The sequence below is a fragment of the Camelus ferus genome, chromosome 12, assembly GCF_009834535.1.
Source record: "Camelus ferus isolate YT-003-E chromosome 12, BCGSAC_Cfer_1.0, whole genome shotgun sequence".
Classification (NCBI taxonomy): Eukaryota; Metazoa; Chordata; class Mammalia; order Artiodactyla; family Camelidae; genus Camelus; species Camelus ferus.
This window is the reverse complement of record NC_045707.1, coordinates 42,911,921-42,933,175: the sequence shown is the minus strand read 5'-3', so window position 1 is coordinate 42,933,175 and position 21,255 is coordinate 42,911,921. Positions and strand designations below refer to the sequence as shown.

The 21,255-nt window shown below is 38.3% G+C and overlaps 1 protein-coding gene across 7 annotated transcripts in view; it reads right to left on the bottom strand.

Annotated features, from left to right (window-relative positions):
- Positions 1–21,255, bottom strand: part of ANKS1B (ankyrin repeat and sterile alpha motif domain containing 1B) — an 860,521-nt gene that overhangs the window by 285,537 nt on the left and 553,729 nt on the right. For all 7 annotated transcript variants that reach the window (XM_032493560.1, XM_032493561.1, XM_032493562.1 and 4 more), the window contains one exon: positions 10,730–10,828. In XM_032493560.1, coding sequence (XP_032349451.1) covers positions 10,730–10,828 — 99 coding nt within the window. The remainder of the gene's footprint in view (positions 1–10,729; positions 10,829–21,255) is intronic.

The window sequence follows — 21,255 nt, the reverse complement described above, 5'->3', positions numbered from 1 at the left end:
AGGCAGCATCCTCTGGAGTGACTCTCTCAATGACCTATTTGGTTGAACATACTTACTAATTCTTTGAGATTTGGCTCAAGTATCATCTACCTCTCCAGAAAGCTTTCCCTGATCTCCATGTACCTAGCTCTTCTCTCCTCTTGTAGCATTTTTTCACACAGTAGTTTAGTTTTTGACATATCTTGGTCTAAAATGTCAGTAGAACTCCTTGAGGCAGGTACAAAGCCTGATCTATTTTTTCATCCCCATCTTTGAACTTAGCATAGGGCCAAAACAAACTATCTGATTGAATGGATGGATGAATCAGAAATTCACTGACGATCATCTGGGCATGTGGGTGTTTGCAAACGGTATGCATCTGGTGTTCTCCAGGGCTCTCTTTCATTTGGCTCCAACCTCACTGGAAATGTTAAGGACTTTGGGATATAAGGTCAATTGTTACTTCGTGCCTACATCAGTAGCACTTAGAAAAGTGTTCTGTTGAAAGTGGACACCAGAAATGTTGATAGATGATGATGTAATTGAGTCCCAGAGGAGAAAGCTAGGGAAATCAATCTTCTCTATACTTACTGCAATAAGGTCTTGTACATTTGTGGAGAAAATTTCACATTCAAAAATTCCTAGAATAAGCATACCTCGTAGTACTATAAAACTGTAAATACAGTCCTTTTCCATCAAGCAGTGGCCTCTAAATAGAGAAGGAGTTGAGGGTTAAAACTGATGATGAAGAAGAAGCTATTAATCTGCTAGGACTCTGTGATTCATAAATTACAATCTTAAAATCATTTAAAGTGTGTCTATTTAGCACTTAAACCACCATGAATTCACAGAACAAGTAAAGCTAAAATGTATTTTCTCTTGAAGACATGAAAGAAGGAATCCGGCAGTTTCTTGAGTATGCATTTCCTCTGATAAGAGCAGTAGTTATCTGTTAACTAAAAAAGAAAAAAAAGCTGAACATCTTTTTACTAAAATAGAAGATGCTAGATCTGTGAAGACAGTGAAAATGGCTAGTCATTTTTCCAAAGGCAAAAGGTGGGCTCTTAGGCAGAGTGTTCACTGTAGGTCCCACGGAAGATCAAGCACCAAGTTAGAACCTAAAAGATGGACATCTAAAATCCCATTGACCACCAACAAAGAAAATAACCGCGAAAAAAATACCACGTAATGAAAAAGTGCTTAGCTTAGAGGTGGGAGAATAGTAACTCAGTCCCTAGATTATCCTGCTCCACTGAAGCTGACAACAGGCATCTCCTTAGGCTTGAAGTATTTGACTTATTCATTATAGCTTGAAGGCAAAGTGATGGATGAAATTCGTAGCTGAATTGATGGCACTAGTTGTATTTCAGAGGATGGTTATTAACAATGAGAAAAAAGCAGCATATCTATCTGCCTAGACAAGCTAAGCAAACACTCTGGGTCACTTTTTGCTTTGCATTGTCATGAGTTATCTCAGAACTCCACACAATGAAGAAGTTTTTAAGGTGCGTAGGAAGGGCTTTCTGATTTATCTGTCTCCTCTTCCAGGAACCTTCTGATTTCCTGAACAGAAGAGACCTTCCCTTCCATTCAACATCCAAAGCTTGTATTTTTACTTCTGTTATAGTTCGTTCATGCTCTGCTTTGTATGAGAATCACTTGAGATATTGGACTGACATCCTTTGCTAAACAGTAATCTCCCTGAAGGTAGATACTGTGTAATTTCATCTTTTTTCCTCCTTGCATTGTGTCTGAGATGTAAGTAAAGGCATTTGCAGATATAAACTGAACAGAGACTTTTCACTTGAGTGCCACTGATCAAAAATAAGAAATATAGCCAAATTATATTCAGCTATTCAGTTAGAACTTAATTCAATTGTACAGGAAAGGTAGGGGAGAATGGCTCATTTTAAAAAGATGAGTATGTTGTTTTAGAGCTCTTGTGTAAATTTGCATAGTTCAGTTTTTCTATGAAATAAATATGTCTTTAGCAATTTAATGGAACTGCACTGTCAAGGTCTGAACATTCACTTCTCAGTTCACTTCCATCCCATTCTACGCCACCTACATTTACTGAACTGTTTGCTGTTTAAAGTACTCACCATCTCCACTCTTTTCCCACTTTCCACTTAGCACTGGGAACTAATTACATTACCTCTAAGAGATGCAGTCAGGAAGCCCTCTTGCTATTATGCTTATTCATTTTATCCCTTAGATAGGAAGGCCTAGTTAGGATTTTGAAAACCTTCCCTTCTAGCTCCTGATGGGCTAAACAATAGTCTTAAATGTACTCAAAAATTAATTTAGTGGATGATGATCAGAATTGAAAGTTTGCTCTTTTCTTATGTAAAAAATGAAAAATCTGCCTTGTGAGAAATGGGAATGGAAAAAATGGAAAGCTTGCTATTGCAATGTAGTCACAGACAGTTTTAGCCACAGACTCTTATATCAGTAATCGAGTTCCTTTATGTTACTTTTTGGCCCTAGGCAAGAGCAACTTCAAAAATTTGAGTTTTGTTAATTTGGTGAGCACTTATTGAACAAGTGCAAGTGGTTATGATGAATACTAACTTAGTCCTTCTAAGAGACAGGCAGTTCATACTCATTTTTAAATTTATAGCTCACAATAATTTAATGTGGTATTTTCTACTATTATTATCTCCATTTTACAGATGATGAAACTGAGGGGGAACTTAAGTAAGGTGGCACAAGTAGTAGGTGGCTAACGTAGAATTAAATTAGGTTAAACTAAAAGCTCAAGAGAGTTCATTTTTGCAAAATCCTGAGTTCCTTAAAGGCTCCGTAAGTGAATTATCCCTGAGTGTCCTCGTTGTATTTTGAAGTATAGGGTTTAGACAACACAGTGAGGTGGTTAAGAGCCGCAGTGAAACTTCCTGGGTGTGAATCCTCATCTATCCATCTAGAACAGCATTCATACACCCTTGTCACTCTGTCTATTCTTTTGCTTCATATTTCTCCATAGCAACAATCTTTACCTATGACATATTTTTTACTACTTTTTGTCTGCATACTCCACTAAAATAAGTTGCATGGGGAGAGTGATCTTGTAGGTTTGGTTTCCTAACACCATATCTTCAACATCTAGAACATGGCCTGGCATGTGGTAGGTATTTCATAAAAATATCTAATAAATGAATAGATAATTAATTAATGGATTGAAGGAACCTAACGTTTTTCTTAGTTTACCTTCAATCTTCTTTTAAAAATTTATTTAATAAACATGAATATAGCCCATATCATGTGCCAAGCTCCATTTTAAGTGCTTTACAAATATTGACTCATTTAAATTTCCCAACACCCCAGTGGGGTAGGTAAAATCAAACTCAGGGAGCTCCAGCCATGTTCCCAACTATTACACCATGCTGCTTCCTGGCTTAATCCTATAAAAATGTCACCTCTGTGTAGGTGAATGCTCTAAAGATGTGTTTTCGCTCTCTCCTTGCCCATCTTCCCTTCCTCTCTATCCAGATTAAAGAAAATAAATAAGATTATTTTAGTTATTTTACTACGCCTTTCCTTCTTTGAAACAGCAATTCTTACCATTAGTGAAGCTTCTCTAAGGCCACCTACAAGAATAAACAAGCTGTTTAACCCCAGTGGCTGCTGGACAACTGACATGGTCTGTGTCTGCCTCTCTCCTTGTCCGTGTCTGTCTCTTTCCTGACTTTCTAGGGCTTTTAGATCCCCTCCTTTCCAGCCTTGAGAAGGGAGTTTAGTGGTCTGCAGAAGTTGCAAAAATTGCTTTTTTAGCCTGAAAACTTAAAAGGAGACCCAATTTAGAAACAATTCCTTTTCTTATGTTTAGCCATGTGGTTCTTTCTTGTCTTTTTACAGTTTTCCTCAAAAATACACAAGCATCTTCAGAGGGTCGGATCTCACAGACAGCAGAGTATCCGACCCAGGAGGCAATATGTGATGAAGATGGACACCTGGGATTTAGTTCCAGCTCTGTCAGCTAAGGAACAATCTGTGTCAAGGCAAGTCATTTAATATGACCAACGCTTATCCTCACCTGTGAAATGACTCAGGTGAGAGGTTGAGTTAGGATATTTTAAGGTCCTTTGCTACTCTAAATTGTGTTTTTCTTGGAAGACTTAACATTAGGAAGAGGAAGTGCTCAGATATCTAAATACCTTTACTCTTACTACTGATTGCAGTATACCTCCAAGGGAGCCATTGCTCTTTATTAAACAGGGGTGAACTTCTCAAAGTTGAAGGATGACAGCTGCTGGGAATGGTGATAGATTAGAACCTATTTACTCACAGAATTCCTCCCATATTTCTCTGTAAATGTCATGGGGGATAATGAGTAAAATGATAGTTCAGTTCTCTGGTCTACATAAAAAACTATTTTAAGATAAATTCACTTTAACATTAAAAATCCTCCATCTTTAGCTTAGGAAGAATGCAGCAGCCCTCTTGCTTTCTGAAATGGCATAAAAACCGTGGAATAGAGCATCTGTGAGTAAGTTGGGACTGCACCACTCTCATGTCTAGCAGTTCTCTGGATAGCTTTCCAGCCCAAACAGCTGTAGCTATTTTGTACTTTGTATGTACTGGGTTTTGTCATTTCAAAGGGCTCAAGGAGCTTTAAAAATACCAGCCATTCCTTCCCTCAATGTACTCCTGAAGAGCAGCCTGGTTACTGGTTTCCACTCATAAACAGAAAGCACGAGGCATAAGGGAGCAGGTCACTGGAGGAAAGTGCAGGCCACCACGTTGTAAGTGTTATATTCATGAAGGACCTGCCTAACTTCTTTGTAAAACATTTAAATATAAAGGTGCTCAGCTGGAAACAGTCTTTGGGAGTCCTGGCCTGACCTGTTCGGGACTGATTTTTAATCTGCATTCTTGTTTGGCTTGGTCTAGTTTAATAAACATTAACTGAGCATTACTATGTCCAGATGCTCCATGCCTAGGAAATGACGATGAATATGACAAAGATCCTAATCCTGAATAAGACAGAAACAAACTAGTCAATAGGTAGTTTTATAGGGTGTAGAGGGAACACAGAAGGGTTCAATTAGAAATCTAGCCCAGATAGAGGATGTCATAAAAGGCTTCTTCAAGGAGTAAATGTTAAGGAATTAATTCTACTATGAAGAAGGGCAGCAGCTGAGGGGCAGAAAAAGGTGTTTCTGGCACAGAATGGCTAGATTCTTAGGAATTCTGTTACCTTTTCCTGGGAAAGGAGATTATATTTCTTGGCTTACCTTAGGAGTTGAGTGAGGGTCATGAAACTGAATGCTGGTGCATCAAATGTGGTCTAAAGTAAGTGACGTACTTCCAATCCTGGCAATAGAACATCTGGGATCATCCCTCCCCGCTACCCTTACGGAGGCTCTCAAAGAACTCCAAGATGGGAGAATCCCATGATGGAGAAGCCTGGATTTCTGAACGAGACTGAAAAGATCATCATACAGTGTATCTGCAGAAGGCAGACTTCTGAGATGGGCCCCAGTGAGCCCACCTCCCCTTGTGTTTGGGCTGGATTAATGGCTTGACTGTAATGAATAGAACAGGCAAAAGGATGGGATGTTACGGAAGACTGAGATTTCTTGTCTTTTGCTAGCACTTTCTTGTCCTCTCACTTGTGCTGCTGAAGCCAGATTCATGTTGTGAGATTCTTCACGGAGGGGCCCATGTGACAAGGAACTGAGGGAGGCCTTCAGCCGATAGCTTGTGAGGCACTAAGGACTCAGTCCAAAACCCCTGAAGATCAGAATCTTGCCCACAACCACATGAGTGAGCTAGGAAGTGGATTCTTCCCAGATGAATCGTGAGAGGACAGTAGTCTTGTGAGAGACCCCAGAACCAGAGGACCCTAAGAAACTAAGCATCTCCCAGATTCCTACTCCACAGAAATAGTGGGATAATAAATGTTGTTATATGCCACTAAGATTTGGGGTAACTTATTATATAGCAATAGATACTAACAGAGATCTTATTTTTCTACTGCAATAAGAGATAACTATTTTTGTTTCAACCAAAACCTCAAACTGAGGATAGGGAATGGGGTAATTTATCTGGTCAGAGGTATTCAATGCCATTCAGTGAAGAAACAATTGAAACTACGTAACTCAACAATTATTGGTAAAATTGAACTGAACTGGACAGCTGAAATGTATGTGTTCGTTGTGCAGTAAAGTAGAAGTCGGGTTGCAATGAACAAAGCAATGAATACCAGAAACTGTGCTATGATTAAGAGCCCTGTGATAACAACACTTACAGGTCATCAAGTATTTTGAGTTTGAGTTTTGAGGAACTCCAATGTTTAACTGAGGAGCATGGGCAGGCAAGGAGAGAGGGCAGCAGAGAGGCAGGAAGATAACTGGGTGCTGTGGAGGCCAAAAGAGGACCATGTTGACAGCTGACAAGAGCACTGGAACTTACTGAAGCCAAAGTGAAGTGAAAGCAGCTTATGGAATTTCTGGTCTGCTGGTCACTGGTGACCTTGGCACTGGTTGTATGGGGTGGCAACAGAGGAACTAGTTAGACCCAAGTAGGTTGAAGGATGAGTGGGAACGAAGGAAAGCAGATAATTCCTAAAGATATTATGAAACAGGAAAATAGGAAACAAATTGAAAAATGAAGTGAGCATGTGATACAAAAGTTGCCAGTGTACTGAAATACATTTTCAATTCAGGATGAGAGATTAAGAGAGCAGATACACTATGGGCCTTGACACAAAATTCTGCAAACCTTTAAAATGAACATCCTTTGAATTCCTGACCTCCAGGTGTTCTATTATCAAAGGACAAAAGAGATTATGTCTTTATAAAAGGATTTTAGAGCATTATCCAAAGACTTGGCAATACAGAATTCTTATCTGGAAAAAGGTAAATGATATGTTGCAAATAAGTAGTCAGAAAATTTCCCTGTGTTTAGGGGACTGAAAAAGCCCAATATCCTTAAAGTTTCTAGGAGAATGCAAAATAAGCCATCTTCTCATGGAACTTTTGGTGTGTTTCCTGTCTCAAAAAGAGAAAAGGGTAAAATTTGATCTTCAGAAGTCCCGGGAAACTTTTAGACCTAAGAAAAGACTGTGTTAGGGTTGGTGACAGAAGTGGATGCTGGGTGAAAATGAATAATGAAGCTTTGCTACTAAAGGTCAAGCACTGTCAAAGACAGAGGGAAAGAATGGATGGAGAAGGGGAATGATGTGATTACTGTTCTAAGGATGTCCATGTTTAGAACACATGGAACATATTCTATGTGTTCAATGCATCAAATGTACTGGAGAACAGGTAGACCTTGGCACTGGTAAATACTTCAATATTAACAGGGGCATATTACAAGAAAAACATTCTTACCAAAGGAATAAACTTTTGTCTTTCAAATTTGAAGCAACAAATACAAATAAAGCATGAAAAACATGCTTTGAACTGTGCTAACAGATCAAGATTGCACTTAGTAAACCATCTTTTCCTTGTTTAGGAACAATCTCACCAATTCCAAAACACAATATGTTAATTAAAGGATCTCAGGTAGCAATCATGGAATATTTTTCATGACAGATGAACATTTGAAGACGAAATATTCTGAGTACCAAAACTGTACAAACAAAATGAAGAGACATTTTGTCCATTTTCTGGCAGTGCTAAGTTAGAGTGAATGCAAATGAATGTGTTGGCAGTGAAATTACACTATTAACCATCTAAAGATGGGCTCATTACCTAAGAAGGCAAAGCATCAATTTGTAGCATTATAACACGTTGTTTGTGCTGCTGAACACGTGCTTGGATGTTTTTATATATTCTCTACTCATTTGGGTGCATAGTAAGCAGTTCAGCATCAGCCTCTTGATAGCAGCTTCATTTTGTATTATTTCTATTATATTGTTTTCTCAAAAGGGAATGAGATTCTGCCTTAAAAATAAACACTTCATTTATTTTCCAAATAATTCTGGGTTCAGATTCTTTTGTTTCTCAAAATGGCATGTATAGGATTATAGATATAGCTAAAAAATTGAGATACTCATTGATTTAAAAAATTTATATTTGAACAACATGTAAAAAAATGTTCATTCATTCAGTCACTCATTCTTTCATCCTTTTAATGTGCATGTATTGAGCTACACATGGTGGGAAGTTCAAGGATGGATGTGAAATTGTCTCTGCCCTCAGGATGCTTATAACATAGAAGTAGTAGAATATCATTGGTACCTTCAGACAGAACAAGCATAGGGCCATCAAATCTCAGAGGAAAGAGAGAGCACAGTATTCTTTCATTCCACAAATTATTTTTTGACCACCTATGATGTGCTAGGCACTATTCCAGGGACTGGATATATAGAAGGGAAAAATATAGCCAAGGTCCCTTATTTCATTGACCTGGATGTGAGATGAAAAATAAGGAAAAGAACAAACAGACAAATAATATAACTTCAGGGAGCCACAAGCGCTATGAAGAAAACTAAAGCAGGACAATATGAAGGACAGTGATAGTGGCGAGAGGTGTGACTCTGAGGGCACAGAGTCCTCCGTGAGGAGGTAACTGCTGAGTAGAGACTTGGTGTAAGGAACAAGCATTTGAAGATCTGAAGGAAAAGGCTTTCCTGGCAGATAGACCAATATGGAAAGGCTTTGAGGCAAAAAAGAGTTTGGCATGTTCTAGAACAAAGAAGAAAGCCACATGACTAGAGTGTGGGAGAAAGGGAAAGTGAGAGATGAGGTCATATTGGTGGGAAGGGGTCAGATTCCATGGACTTTCAGATGCCATGGTAAAGATTCTATTCTAAGAAATAAAGGGAACCAACTGGAGACTTTAAGCAGGGTGTGGCATGACCTGATTTACGTTTCTTGCTCAATGCTGTGTGGAAATCCAATTGTAAAGTGGTAAGAAAGGTAACTAGGATAGAGATTAGGCATCCATGCATCATCCAGGCAAGAATACTAATGAGAAATTGACTCAAGTGGTCTAACCTAAAGACGACAGGTTAGGATCTGTTATGCTAGTCTGATTAGAGGTGGTTGGTCTGGACTAGGGTAATAATTACTAAGGTGGTGAGAAGCGGATCCACTTCAGGGGAAGTTTCACAAAGAAAGTGATATAGAACCATTTGAGTTGAACTTTAATGATGGGCAGATTTGTGACAAGTGGGGAGGCATTCATTGATTCACTGAGTGCCTACCAGGGGCTGGACAGTGTGGTAGGTGCTGGGGAGATGGCAGTGCAGAAATCCTTGCTGAGAGTGAGGAGGAAACTTGCTGAGGAAGTAATATTTTAAGTAAGAATACAAAAGTAGTGAGGTGAACAATATGTCAATAAGAATTACTTCCATATATAGTTCTAAGGATGCTTTATTCTTTTCCTTTTAGTATAGAAAATTGTATGATTAAACTCCTCTGTATGCTCAACTTTCCTTGAATTTGCAAAAGTGCTAAGTTTCTATCAGTAGAAACTCAGTTCATTGTCAGCAGGCAAACTTCATCATGTCACTTCCTTAGAAACAGTGGTTAATATTTATCTTCCGCATTTCAAGAAGGAGAAATTATAACCTCCTCAGAGAGGAAAGGAGCACAGGAGAATACAAAAGTATGATAAATTCATGTATCTAGACGCCTCCATGACTGTCCATCTGCTAACCTGCCTCCAACCCTGCCCCCTGAATCTTTTCCCAGCTGGATGTCCCAACTTCAGTATTCCCTCCTTCTAATTCCTCTCTTACACTGCCTCCAGAATTAACTGCCTGAAAGCAGTCTAGTCATGTCCATTCCCCAGTGCTTACAGAATAAATTTCAAATTCCTTAGCCTGACACCAACCTGACCCAACCTACTTCTTCTGTTTTATCTCTGACTCCACACTCCAATTGTTTTAATCACATTGGTTTTTTTTTTCTTTTTTTAAAATTGTGGTGAAATAACAAAACATAAAATTTACCACCTTAAACCATCTTGAAGTGGCATTAAGGACATTCACATTGTCGTGCAAATCCCATTGGATTTTAAATCACACAGCATCACTGATCCCTTAATGCTTCTGGCAATTTGTTGCCTGGACCATATCTGTATTTATAGGATTCCTGCTGATCCCTGAAATGCCTTTCCTTTTTCTCACCAATTAAAATCCTACATTTCTTGAAGACCAGTGCTCAGATCCTACCTCCTGCTTTAGGCTCCTATGAAACCTTATCTGGAACTAGAAGGTCAACTCTGTTGCTAGGTAACATACTACTTACAGCTAAAATGATGCCTGGTTGGTAAATTGCATCTGGACTAGGAAGATTTACACATGAACTATGAATACCTGACAGGGATGTGATACTTTGGACTTCCCTGAGTGATGACTCGTGATTAGGCAGATCCCTTGTCCCTGAAGGCTAGGGCTATGGAGTTGTTACAAGAGATATTGCCTCTTACAGGGCATGAGGTTTCTAATCCAGGAACATTCTTATACCCACTCAATATTGATCCTGTCTTCTTGTACCTGATCTTTCACCTGGGGGAGCCTGGACTAATGTTTGTACTGATATAAAGAATCCCACCGAAGAGAAATTCTGAAGCTGCCCTGCTGGCCAGTGGCATTTCTTGTATTACATCTTTCTTGATAAATCTTCTATGGCTCATAGTAGGCTTATGAGTCTGAATGTTTAACTGGACTAGGAAGACCTGCTTTGGGCAGTTGCATCAATATATAGACATGTTGTCCTAAATGCTAATACCCCTTGTACACCTGGACTTAAAACCAACAGGACGGATAGGGCTGGGGTAATAAAGCATAGCTTACCTTTGGAAGGAGCTGGATTGCCTGTAGAATTCTTTGTCTGTGCCCAGAATTAAGGATTCCAATTTCTAACAAATCCTGATCTTCCATAACATTGCTTCCCTGAAACAAAACCAGATATGCTATAAATTAACTCAGGCATTTTTACTGTGGGTGAATAATTATTTGCTTGATACAGAGAAAAATAACCAACAAGTGATCTGATTTTTGTTAACAAAAACGGAGTAATTCTTCTGAGAGGGTGAGGTGAGGGTAGGTCACCTAGGTGACTGAGTTGAAGGTTCTGGGAAAGCTTCCTTTCCCTCACAAATACTCTCATGGTTTACTATTTATGGTTGGATTATCTGCATTGGGAATTCATTCCTGTGACTCAAAAGTCTGTTCTTCTAAAAATGTATATGTTTCTAGGAAGAGTTGCCATTTAAAACTATCAGTGACCTTTACGTTGATGTGAATGAATTAGTTTTTCTCCTCTGAAAATAGATTTTGTAAGGAGAGCTGACAGAAAAATTACAGTATACTAGACAAGTTGAAAGAGAATTAATAATTAATTTTAAATATTGAATGCCAGACCGCTGATCAAGATGTGGGGATAGAACAATGAATAAGATTCAGGTCCCTGCCCTCAACTGTCTATTCCTTCCAGTTCAGTGATGGAAACAGATTGTTCAAAGGAAGTTAGAATGCGGTGAATGTGCTAGGACGGTGACACATGCTTGGGAGTGTAGAGGGGATGTTTTTGGAGGAGATGATGTCTAATCAGATATCTGAAGGATGGTAGGATTAGAAACATCGAGTTCTGGGATGAGTTGGAGAGAGGAGCAAAAGGAGAGACCAGTCTATACAGATGTGCCACACTGAGGAATTTAAACATTGTCTTGACCATAATGAGAAGCCATGGATGGATTTTAAGAAAAGGAATTACATGATGAGACCCCAAATTCAGAAAGATTAATTTGGTTTCTGAGGCTGAGTCTCCATTTTCTTACCTATAATATGGTGAAGTTGAGCCACATAATCTCCTCCAAGGATCAGTCTAGTCCTGAAATTCTCTGATTTCAATGATTTTTTTTTAACTTGGATTCATATTCTAACACAGAAATTTATAAATTGCTTATTTCATCCCTAAATTTTCATCATTTGGATATTGCAAGCTAAAGCTTCCTTTTAAATTAAGGAGTCTATAGAGAAATTCAAGAACTCAGATCACTGCTTTTATGGGCAAATCAAATTCTGCCTTATCAATGTATAAAACAAAAACACTCATGAATAGAAATTACAGACTACCTATTTATGGAGAGCAACGGCTACCTAAGGACATTTGAAGCAAAAGAGAATGAACAGGAAAGGGCAATCATGGGAGCATGGACACCATTAGGGGGCTATAATAGTTGTTCTAGAGATGACGTGGGCTTAGACTAAGGCAGTGGTCATGGGAGACAGAAAGAAGTGGGTGGATTTAAAAACTATCAAGAAGTTTTACTTGGTGATTGAATGTGCAGAATGATGGAGAAATGCAGAATACACATCAGTTCCAGGCTTGGGCAATAGATGTGGATCATAATGCCTTTTCTGAGATGGTGAAGGAGGAAGGGCCAGTCTAGTGTGGTGCAAAGACTAATGGCTTTCCCTGGACAGGCACAGAATAGATGAATGTAAACAATTTAATATCAGACTATGTTATAAGTGGATAATTGACCGTTCTTAGAAAGATTAAAGTCACTAAAATGGTACCACAGCTATGCATTTAAAATGGGCATTCACTGGACAAAAACATTCCACCTACTCATAGCATCATTCCTGTGCTTAAGCTACCCTGGCTGTCTCGGAGGAGGCAGAATGATCCAGGTATATAGCAGCATGATAATAAAAAGCCTAATGAAAAACAAATAAAGCCAGTCTTGGCAATATGCCATAGGAAACATTGCTCTCAAGAAATTACTCAGGGCACACAATAGCGCATGGCTAAGAATATAAATGACTTCATTTTGAGAAAGTGTTATTATTTTCAGAAATGGACTATTGTGTCATGAGCTGGATATATGATACCATTCTGTGTTTGACTTTCACTCTTTAAAGAGTTTTCCAAAGGAGTTAAAAGGCCCTTAAAAACAAAAACAGAAAAACAAAGAACCTTTGGCCACCTATGTATTAAACCATTACCAGGGTTTTCCATGGGCTAAATTACCAGCCCACAACTTCAGCTTATGCAAAATATAGAACCTAGTTTCTTTGTACAAACACAAAACACACCAGAATGCTACAGTCTGAATTAGCTACTATTTATAGGTAAAATACTGAAAACTTTTGACTTCAATGTCAGAATACTGAAATAATTTGAAGAATTAAATCCTTAAAGACCATTGTTCTTCCTCTAAACCACCAATATACTGCCTTCTCTATCTTCCGTAAGGGAGGAAACATTTTGAAGAATTGTAGGAAAGTTAGACACCTCTCTTTGGGTCAGATTTTCTAGCATACAGGATAACTACCAAACATGTTTGAAAGATGAGTGAAAACTATAGGAAGCACAATGCAAATGGTGAGAATGTGCCCAAGAGGAAATGATCCTAATTGTGGAAATGTAAAGAAAAGGATACTCTGTCCCCAGTGAGGCATGCTGTTAGAAATTTTCTATTTTCTCTCTTATTGTAATGTATAGGGATACCAAAAATATCCTGGTGCATCATCTAGCCAGTCTTTTTTCAAGATAGCACCAGGCTTGGAGTCTTAAAGACCTGGGTCTGAGTCTTGTCTAGGTAAATGTGGTTAAGTCATATATTATTTCTGGGCTTCATGGTCCTCACCCACTAAATGAAGTCATTCAACAAACACTCATTCAATTCTAAAATGCTGTGATTTCAGTCATGTCCAAATTTTTGATTAGTTTCACTCTGTATAAATATAGACCGTATAGTTTGAAATTACATTTTAGTGTTTCAGAACTTGTAACCTAAATAGCTTCAAGAAGTAATTATAGAGAAGTGCAAGAATGCATGGTTTTTTTTCCTATTGACAAATCAATCTCAGTATTAGGAACTTATGAAATTTCTTATTAAGAGAAATTATAGAGTACTTCATTTTTGTAGTATCATGGGTTCTTACAGCTTTTCAGAGAAAAATCAGATGTTTCAAATCTTGCAACTAGCTATTTCACATGTATTTGTGTAACAGTTGTGCCATCAAGGACAATAAACATTGTTATTCTTCCTAGGGAGCTAAAGTTTATTCTCATATTATCACTTGCCTTCACTAAATGTCAGAAAATCTCAGATTCCTTTTTCCTCAATAAAAGCTGAACATAAACTCTACAGTCCTCCTTCCTCCATCAATTTTTCACATGACTGCCAGATCAATGGTGTTTGGAGAAAAGCTCCAGCATCGCCATCTTCTACTTAACCACCTACTGCATGGCACTCTCTACCTCCTCATCCGCCCAGTACACATGCTGTCTCCACCTCTTCATCCCCCACTTACTCCTCAACCCACCCCAATAGGCTTTACCTCCATCAATGCCACATAATTTCTCTATGAAATGTTAAGAATGACCTCTCAGTTGTCATTCCTAGTTGATTCTTTTCAATCCTGATTTCAAGGACTCATTGGCCACATGTGGTTGGTGGTTAAATATTAGACAATGCATAAAGAGAACATTCACCTCATCAGAGAATGTTCTACTAGACAGTTAAAGACATTGAAACTGTAGTAGAATCACATGAAGGGGGCCAAAATGAGGATGCAACAGGGAATCAGAACAGGGAGTCAAACACACTCATGCACCATCATCAGGACATCATTGATGTGCCTCTGAGTCAAAGTTCATGAACATTAAATTTAGAATTTTTAGCAAATTCTTTTCTAATTTTTTCAGTCATTAAAACAAATTAGTAGCTGGTTCTACTTTCATTGGTGTTTCTTTATTATGGGGTGAGAAATCTATGTGACCAAAATGACAAGTCCAATTGAGAAGTTATTTACTGTTTTCTTAGCCCACTACCAGGCATGAGGTGCAGACATTTGAGGAATACTCATCAGTAGATTAAGTTGTTTAGTCAACGACTTTCTAGAAAGATCAAAGGCCCAAGGCAGTGTTTTTGAAACAGCTGTTCTTTTACTGACAGGAAATGTTTAATCCTGGGAGTCTTTGTTGTTTTCTTTAATCATAGAATGAAGAAAAATAATCTAATATTCTATGCAATGAGAGCTGAAAGCTGAAGTTCTCTGACCATGGGGAGAATAGCTTATGTATTCTTACGTATTGGATTTTCTCAGCTGTGATAAACTTATAAGATGACCAAATAGAATAAAAAGAAGTGCTTTGTACTTTAATGATCCATTAAAAGTAGAAAAGCTATTTATTGAAATCATTTCTCAAAAATATCTCTACTGATCGCTTCTGCCTCTGAGAATTCCAACTTAAAAAGTTCTCATTTTCATAACCTTAATGTCATATTTGTTTCAAAGCCTTTCCTTCACATTGCAAATTATGTAAAATGCTAAGGAAACATATTTAAGGACCATAGAGAACTGGTTTCTTTTTAATACAAACTTGAGTTGGATGTTATTTATTCTCTCTCTTCAGTTCAAGACTGAAAAAAATCAAGAAGATACTGTTGATTGGAGAAAATTTCTTTTGCTCTACAATTAACTAAATTAGATCCTTCTTTACAGTTTGTGTGGCCTCAAATATTTAAAACAGAATGTTTGGGTAATAGAATGACACCATGATCTTGCAAACTCACACATGGAAAAAATAGTGTATTTTTAATATAATCTTTAACAGCACAAATGACATAGTGGCATAAAACTACATATGATTTTCTTGGAATAACAATGCTATGTCTTAGCTTCTATAAAGACTTTAAGTCAATTTAATATCAATTTACAGGTAAACTCAATGTATGTCTTTGCTGCATGAAAATGATAAAAACTGTTGCAATAAAGACGAAATTTATAATCCCCTATCAGTGTTGGAACGAAGCTTTATTTAGTTTATCAGACAGAAACACAAGTGATCAGATAATGGATGATGTGCTTCTTCCAGTTTTAATTCCCTCTCTCACATTAATAAAATGGTAGTAGAAGAAACTTTTGTAGTATATTTTTTACATCTATCTTAGCCCTCCATTTGAACATATTCTGTCTACTGCAATAGAATTTCTTGTTCACAGCTTAACTAAATTTTCATGTTTTTAGCTTATGAGGAAAGTTTTTTAGATTCTTCAGACCACATGGATTATGATTCAAATAAATGTCATATCGCTGAGCAGTAACTTAGACAGCATCTGATATATGCAAGTTATATATTTGAATAGACTCATTTTTTAAGATTAGCACCTAACAGTTAACATGACTGAAAGTTTTATGCTACCAATTTTTTCCTTTTTATTTTTCAAGCCTTTTCCCCCTTTGAAACATCTGTTTTCAAGCTACAGAGAGAAGGGAAGGATATTTAAGCAATCAATTATTTATTTCTTAAAGTATTGAGCAAGGTTTGGTGATATCATAAATTATAATTATAATTCATTTGCAACATGTGTTCATGTAGATTTTAGAACTATGTATATTTATAAAAGACTGTCTTTGGTCAAAAATTTCATAGCTATAAGAGAGGTAGACTATTCATTTTTAGCTCATCCCCAGTTTCCACAAGAAAGAAGAAAAGCTGATGTGACCAAAAAAAAAGAAACTTATTTGTATGCTCTTACTTTTTTCTGATACATACATATGAAAACATAAAGCATATAAACACCTATTGCCTTCCTTCTATTTTCACACTAATAGCAGCTGGTGGAAGTTAGCGCAAAGTAAGTTGCACACGCATTGAGTCCTTATTCTGTGCCAGGCACTGCTCTAAATGCCTTAGGAATATTACTTTATTTAATTCTCACAACCCTGTTAGGTAGGGACTTATATAACTTGCTTCCATAAGTGATAGGAGCCTTTCTCATAACTATCATCTGATATTGCTTCCGGTGGGGTTAGTGTGGGAGAGAAAAGGTTTAGTAAACAAAAAATGTGGTTAGACCTAAACCATTTGTATTTTACTTTGGAGCCATTTGAAATTCACATTTGAAAGCAAGTGTGCAACGGATTTTATGTTTGACTTTATAGAGTTTAAGCAATGATGAATTCCACTCTATAGAAGGGAATTTGGAAAGCCATCTGACCTATTCTTCCCTTCTCTGCTCCAGTCTTTTCTGCTCACTGAATCATGGAATCAGGGTTGGGAGGGACCTGGGGGCTTTTCCATTCTAAACGTTCCCTAACTATCTGCAAGGCTTTGACTTGCCTCTCTCTTTTGAAGCGTGGTGTCTAGCTGGGTTACACCATTCCCAAAGGGGTAGGGCAGATATTAAATTCTTTAAATGGTCTTTCGCAGAAGCTGAATCTGAACAGGGGGTGGGATAGGGTTGTGGGGACACCTCAGTCCTACTCTTTTAGCTCCCACTGCACTGCAGACTGAGTGTGACAGGAGAGCTATTAGAAGAACATGCCAAAAGCGGAGATGAAAGAAAAACAGTTAGCAGCTGTCCTGTGTCCTTTTCCAATCTCAAGCTGTGAAGTTAAAAAAAATTTTTTTTTCCTTGGGTAGGCTGTACATACTCTTGGCAGGTATCTGAGTTTTGTTCTTCTATCTAATATGCTAAACATTTCCCAGTGCCTTACCAGAGAAAAGTGAGCAGCGATTAGGTTAGGTTGGACCCCCTGCTCTTAACAGAAGAGGAAAATGGCACCTTTGTATTTAGAACAGGCTCCTCTTGCAAATGATCTCTCACTGGTGATAGAGAACTCCAAAAGGACAGGCTTCTCTTGAGAGAAGCAAAATTTGCTCCTGGGTATGACCAGCACAGCCACACACAAGGAAGCAGGAAAAAGTGCCTAAGATGACTAATAATAGCTACCAGCCATTAAGCATTCACCATGTACCAGGTACTCTGCCCTTCTTATTTATAAATCTTACAACAATCTTCTACAGTAAGGGGCAGGACCTTCATTTCATACACAAGGAAACTGAGTGTCAGAGCTGTGAAACAATTTAGCCAGGTTCACACAGTTAGCATATGGCAGATCTGGGATCAGTGTTTTATTTAGTCAGACTCTGATGCTCATGCTTCCTTCACTATGGAAAGAGAACCAAATGTTTAGTAGGGGACCTTCTCTGGATGGAGATTCCATTCAACAGACGTATACCACTGCCAAGAAGTAACTCCCATGACTCTATTTTCACACACAGCCTTACATACCATTGAAAGTGACCGCCGCCATAGTTCCGCCAATACATTTCAGATATGTTATTTATCTTCTGAAAGGTCAAGTGGTTAGTTCTCCTTCCAACTATCTTAGTGTAACCTAGAACCAAGCATGTTAATGTAAGCAACCCAGGGTGTTCCTAGCTAAATACCAAGTAACCTGCCATGTTATGAGCCAGGGAGGTGCTGGGAGGTGGGGAATAATAGCATGGCTTTGAGTTGGTACTTGTTTGCTCTGCTGCAGAGCCTTGGCAAATCATCTGGCTGCTCAACTGGGAAAGTGAAGTTCTCAGGGTCAGGGCCATGTTTGCGTAATCTTCCTACAGGTCTTTTTCAAAACCATGATTCAGGAGGGAGGATGTCTAAAAAGGACATAATAAGGTAGAAGATGTCTGAGAATGAATTAAAGACATTTATGTCCCTAACTTAACATGTTCTAAATTCAAAGAGAAGAGAGTGAGTTGTAGTCCCCTGAGGAGACTAATGGTGAAGGTGGATAATTTAGCCCTCTGGGAACCGTAGGCTAGTCATAAAGGGCACTCATTAGTCCATCAAAGAGGTGGTGTCTTCAAGGATCAGACCTCAACAGATTTAAGGATGATGGGGTCTCCTGACACTGAGAGCTATACTCAGAAATAGCCAAACAAACTTAAAAGGAGAGGAGCAAAGAGGAAGAGAAAGGCATGGAGGGAGGGAAGGAGAGAGAGAAAGTGATGCTTATTAAGGGTGAAGGTGGTAGTGTGGGAAGTAGGGTTGCCAGATAAAATATAGAAATTCCAATTTAACTGGGATCGTGTATTTTTATTTGCTGAATCTGGCAGCCTTAGAAAGGAGGCCACCAAACGCTGGAAACAACCTGGCAGAGTCCAGTCCAGAATCAAAGCTACCACTGAGGTAGGACCTGCCACTCATTCATTTATTCAGCATATATTTGTTCAACTGATATTTTGTGAGCACTTACAATGCTCCAGGCACTGAGCCAGGTCCTGGGATACACTGAGAAAAGGATAAACAAGATCCCTCTACTTTTAGAGTTTACAGTCCAGTGGGGAAAATAGAGAGTAATCAAATAAAAAATAAGACAAGTAATTATTATTTAGCTGAGTTTTATATATGCCAAGCACTATTAAGTGCTTTGCCTTGTTGATTGTTCAAAACAACCCCAGAGGTTTGCAAATGAAGAATTGAAGACAGGGAGAACCTAATAATTTGCCCAAGGTCATACAGCTAGTAAAAACTGCTATAAAGGAAATGAATACAGTGCTGTGTTAAAAAAAATTACAAGGAACAACTTTGTTAAAAAGACTGGTCAGGAAGGCCTCTTTCAGAAAGTGGCATGTAAACTGAGATGTGAAGGATGAGAAGGAGCAACCCAACCATGACAAGAGCCATTAGAAGGGAATTCCAGTCAGAAGGAACAGAAGTTGCAAAGGCATGGAAGTAAGAAAAGAGCCAGGGATGTTCTACGAACAGGAACAGATAGAAGGCTAGTAAGATTGGAATTTAGTGACTGAAGGCTAGTAAGAGGATTTTGGAGGGGGAAACAGGGCATAGATAATGCCAGGCCTTGCAGACCCTGATAAGGACTTGACTTTATTCTAAATGCAGTGGAAAACATTACACGACATAAACTGTCTTACATTTTTTAATGTGCTCTGGCTATGGTGTGAAGTATGGATGGAGAAACTGGGTGATACAGAAGTTGAGTTCCACAACCAATATTGAAACAACAGCCCAGAAACATCAAAATCTGAGGAAAAAGTGATAAAATATGACCTGTTGAGAAAGAGAAAAATACCATATGATATCACTCATAAGTGAAATCTAAAAATAGAAAAAAGAAGACACTAGTGAACTTATCTACAAAATAGAAACAGACTAAGACATAGTAAAACAATCTTATGGCTAGTGGGTGGAGAAGGGGGTGGGAAGGGATAAATTGGGAGTTCAAGATTTGCAGATACTAACCACCATATATAAAAAAGATAAACAAGAAGTTTCTTCTGTACAGCACAGGGAACTATATTCAACATTTTGTATTAACATATAGTGAAAAAGAAATGAAAACAAATACATGTATGTGTATGTATGACTGAAACATTATGCTGTACACCAGAAATTGACACAGCACTGTAAACTGACCATACTTTAATAAAAAAAAAATGACCTATTGAGAGAGAAGGGCGGGGGGCAATATAGGGTAGGGGAGTAAGAAGTACAAACTATTATATTTTATAAAACAAGCTACAAGGATATATTGTACAACACAGGGAACATAGCCAATATTTTTAATAACTAAAAATGATTAAGATTATAAATTTTAACATATGTATATTCTACCACAATAAAAATTTAGGGAAAAAAATATGACCTGTTGGAGAACCATGGGAAATGGTCTCAAAGGGGAGTCAAGTTTCCAAACCAAATATCACCTTCACGTGAATCAAAAAGAAAAGCCAGATGGTAAAGATAAAAGTCAGAACAGTCTTTGATATAGGGCCTAAATTGATACACCTTTGATAGTGAGTAATACTTATCACAGTGCAAGCGTCCATACTCCACGGATGTGTCGATTCTGTTTCTAGGCTGTGGCAGACACTGTTGGGAGGCTGATCCCGCTCTCCCTTGCTATCTTCTACTATGAAGGCTGGACAAGCTAAATGTTCTCAGCCTCCCTTGAAGCTATGGTTGGACATATGACAGAATTTGCCCCCTGGGGAGCTTTAAAAAATTTTTTACTTCTCTGATGAAAAGGGAGAGAGTCACCTCATACCTTCCTGTGTCCATAAGAAAGTGGCTGTGACTTCCCCCAGGATGAGTGGGGCCAACAAAGTGACAGAAAGAGAGGGGAGGGTACAGTTCAGTGGTAGAGTGCATGACTAGCATTCACGAGGTCCTGGGTTCAATGCCCAGTACTTCCAGTAAAAATAAATGAATAAGCCTACTTACCTCTCTGCCAACACCACCCCCTCACCCCAAATCCCAAAGTGACAGAGGAGGGGTCCACAGTCCAACTGACCCTCCAAAACAAATGTCCCCATTAGGTATCTGTAAGCAGGCAAGCATGGGCTATGGGAGGGTTAGTCCCTGAATAAGAAAGATTACTTAAACTCTCTCCATCTTTTGTATCTAAGTGGCTCTGACCAGTGTAGATCTCTCAGTGAAAATAATGATGAACATATGGACTATGGTATGTAATAGAGGTCATAATAGAGGCAAGCAGGGTATTTACAATCTACTTTGAACAGACCTGGCTGTGATAACCACAAAGAAAAA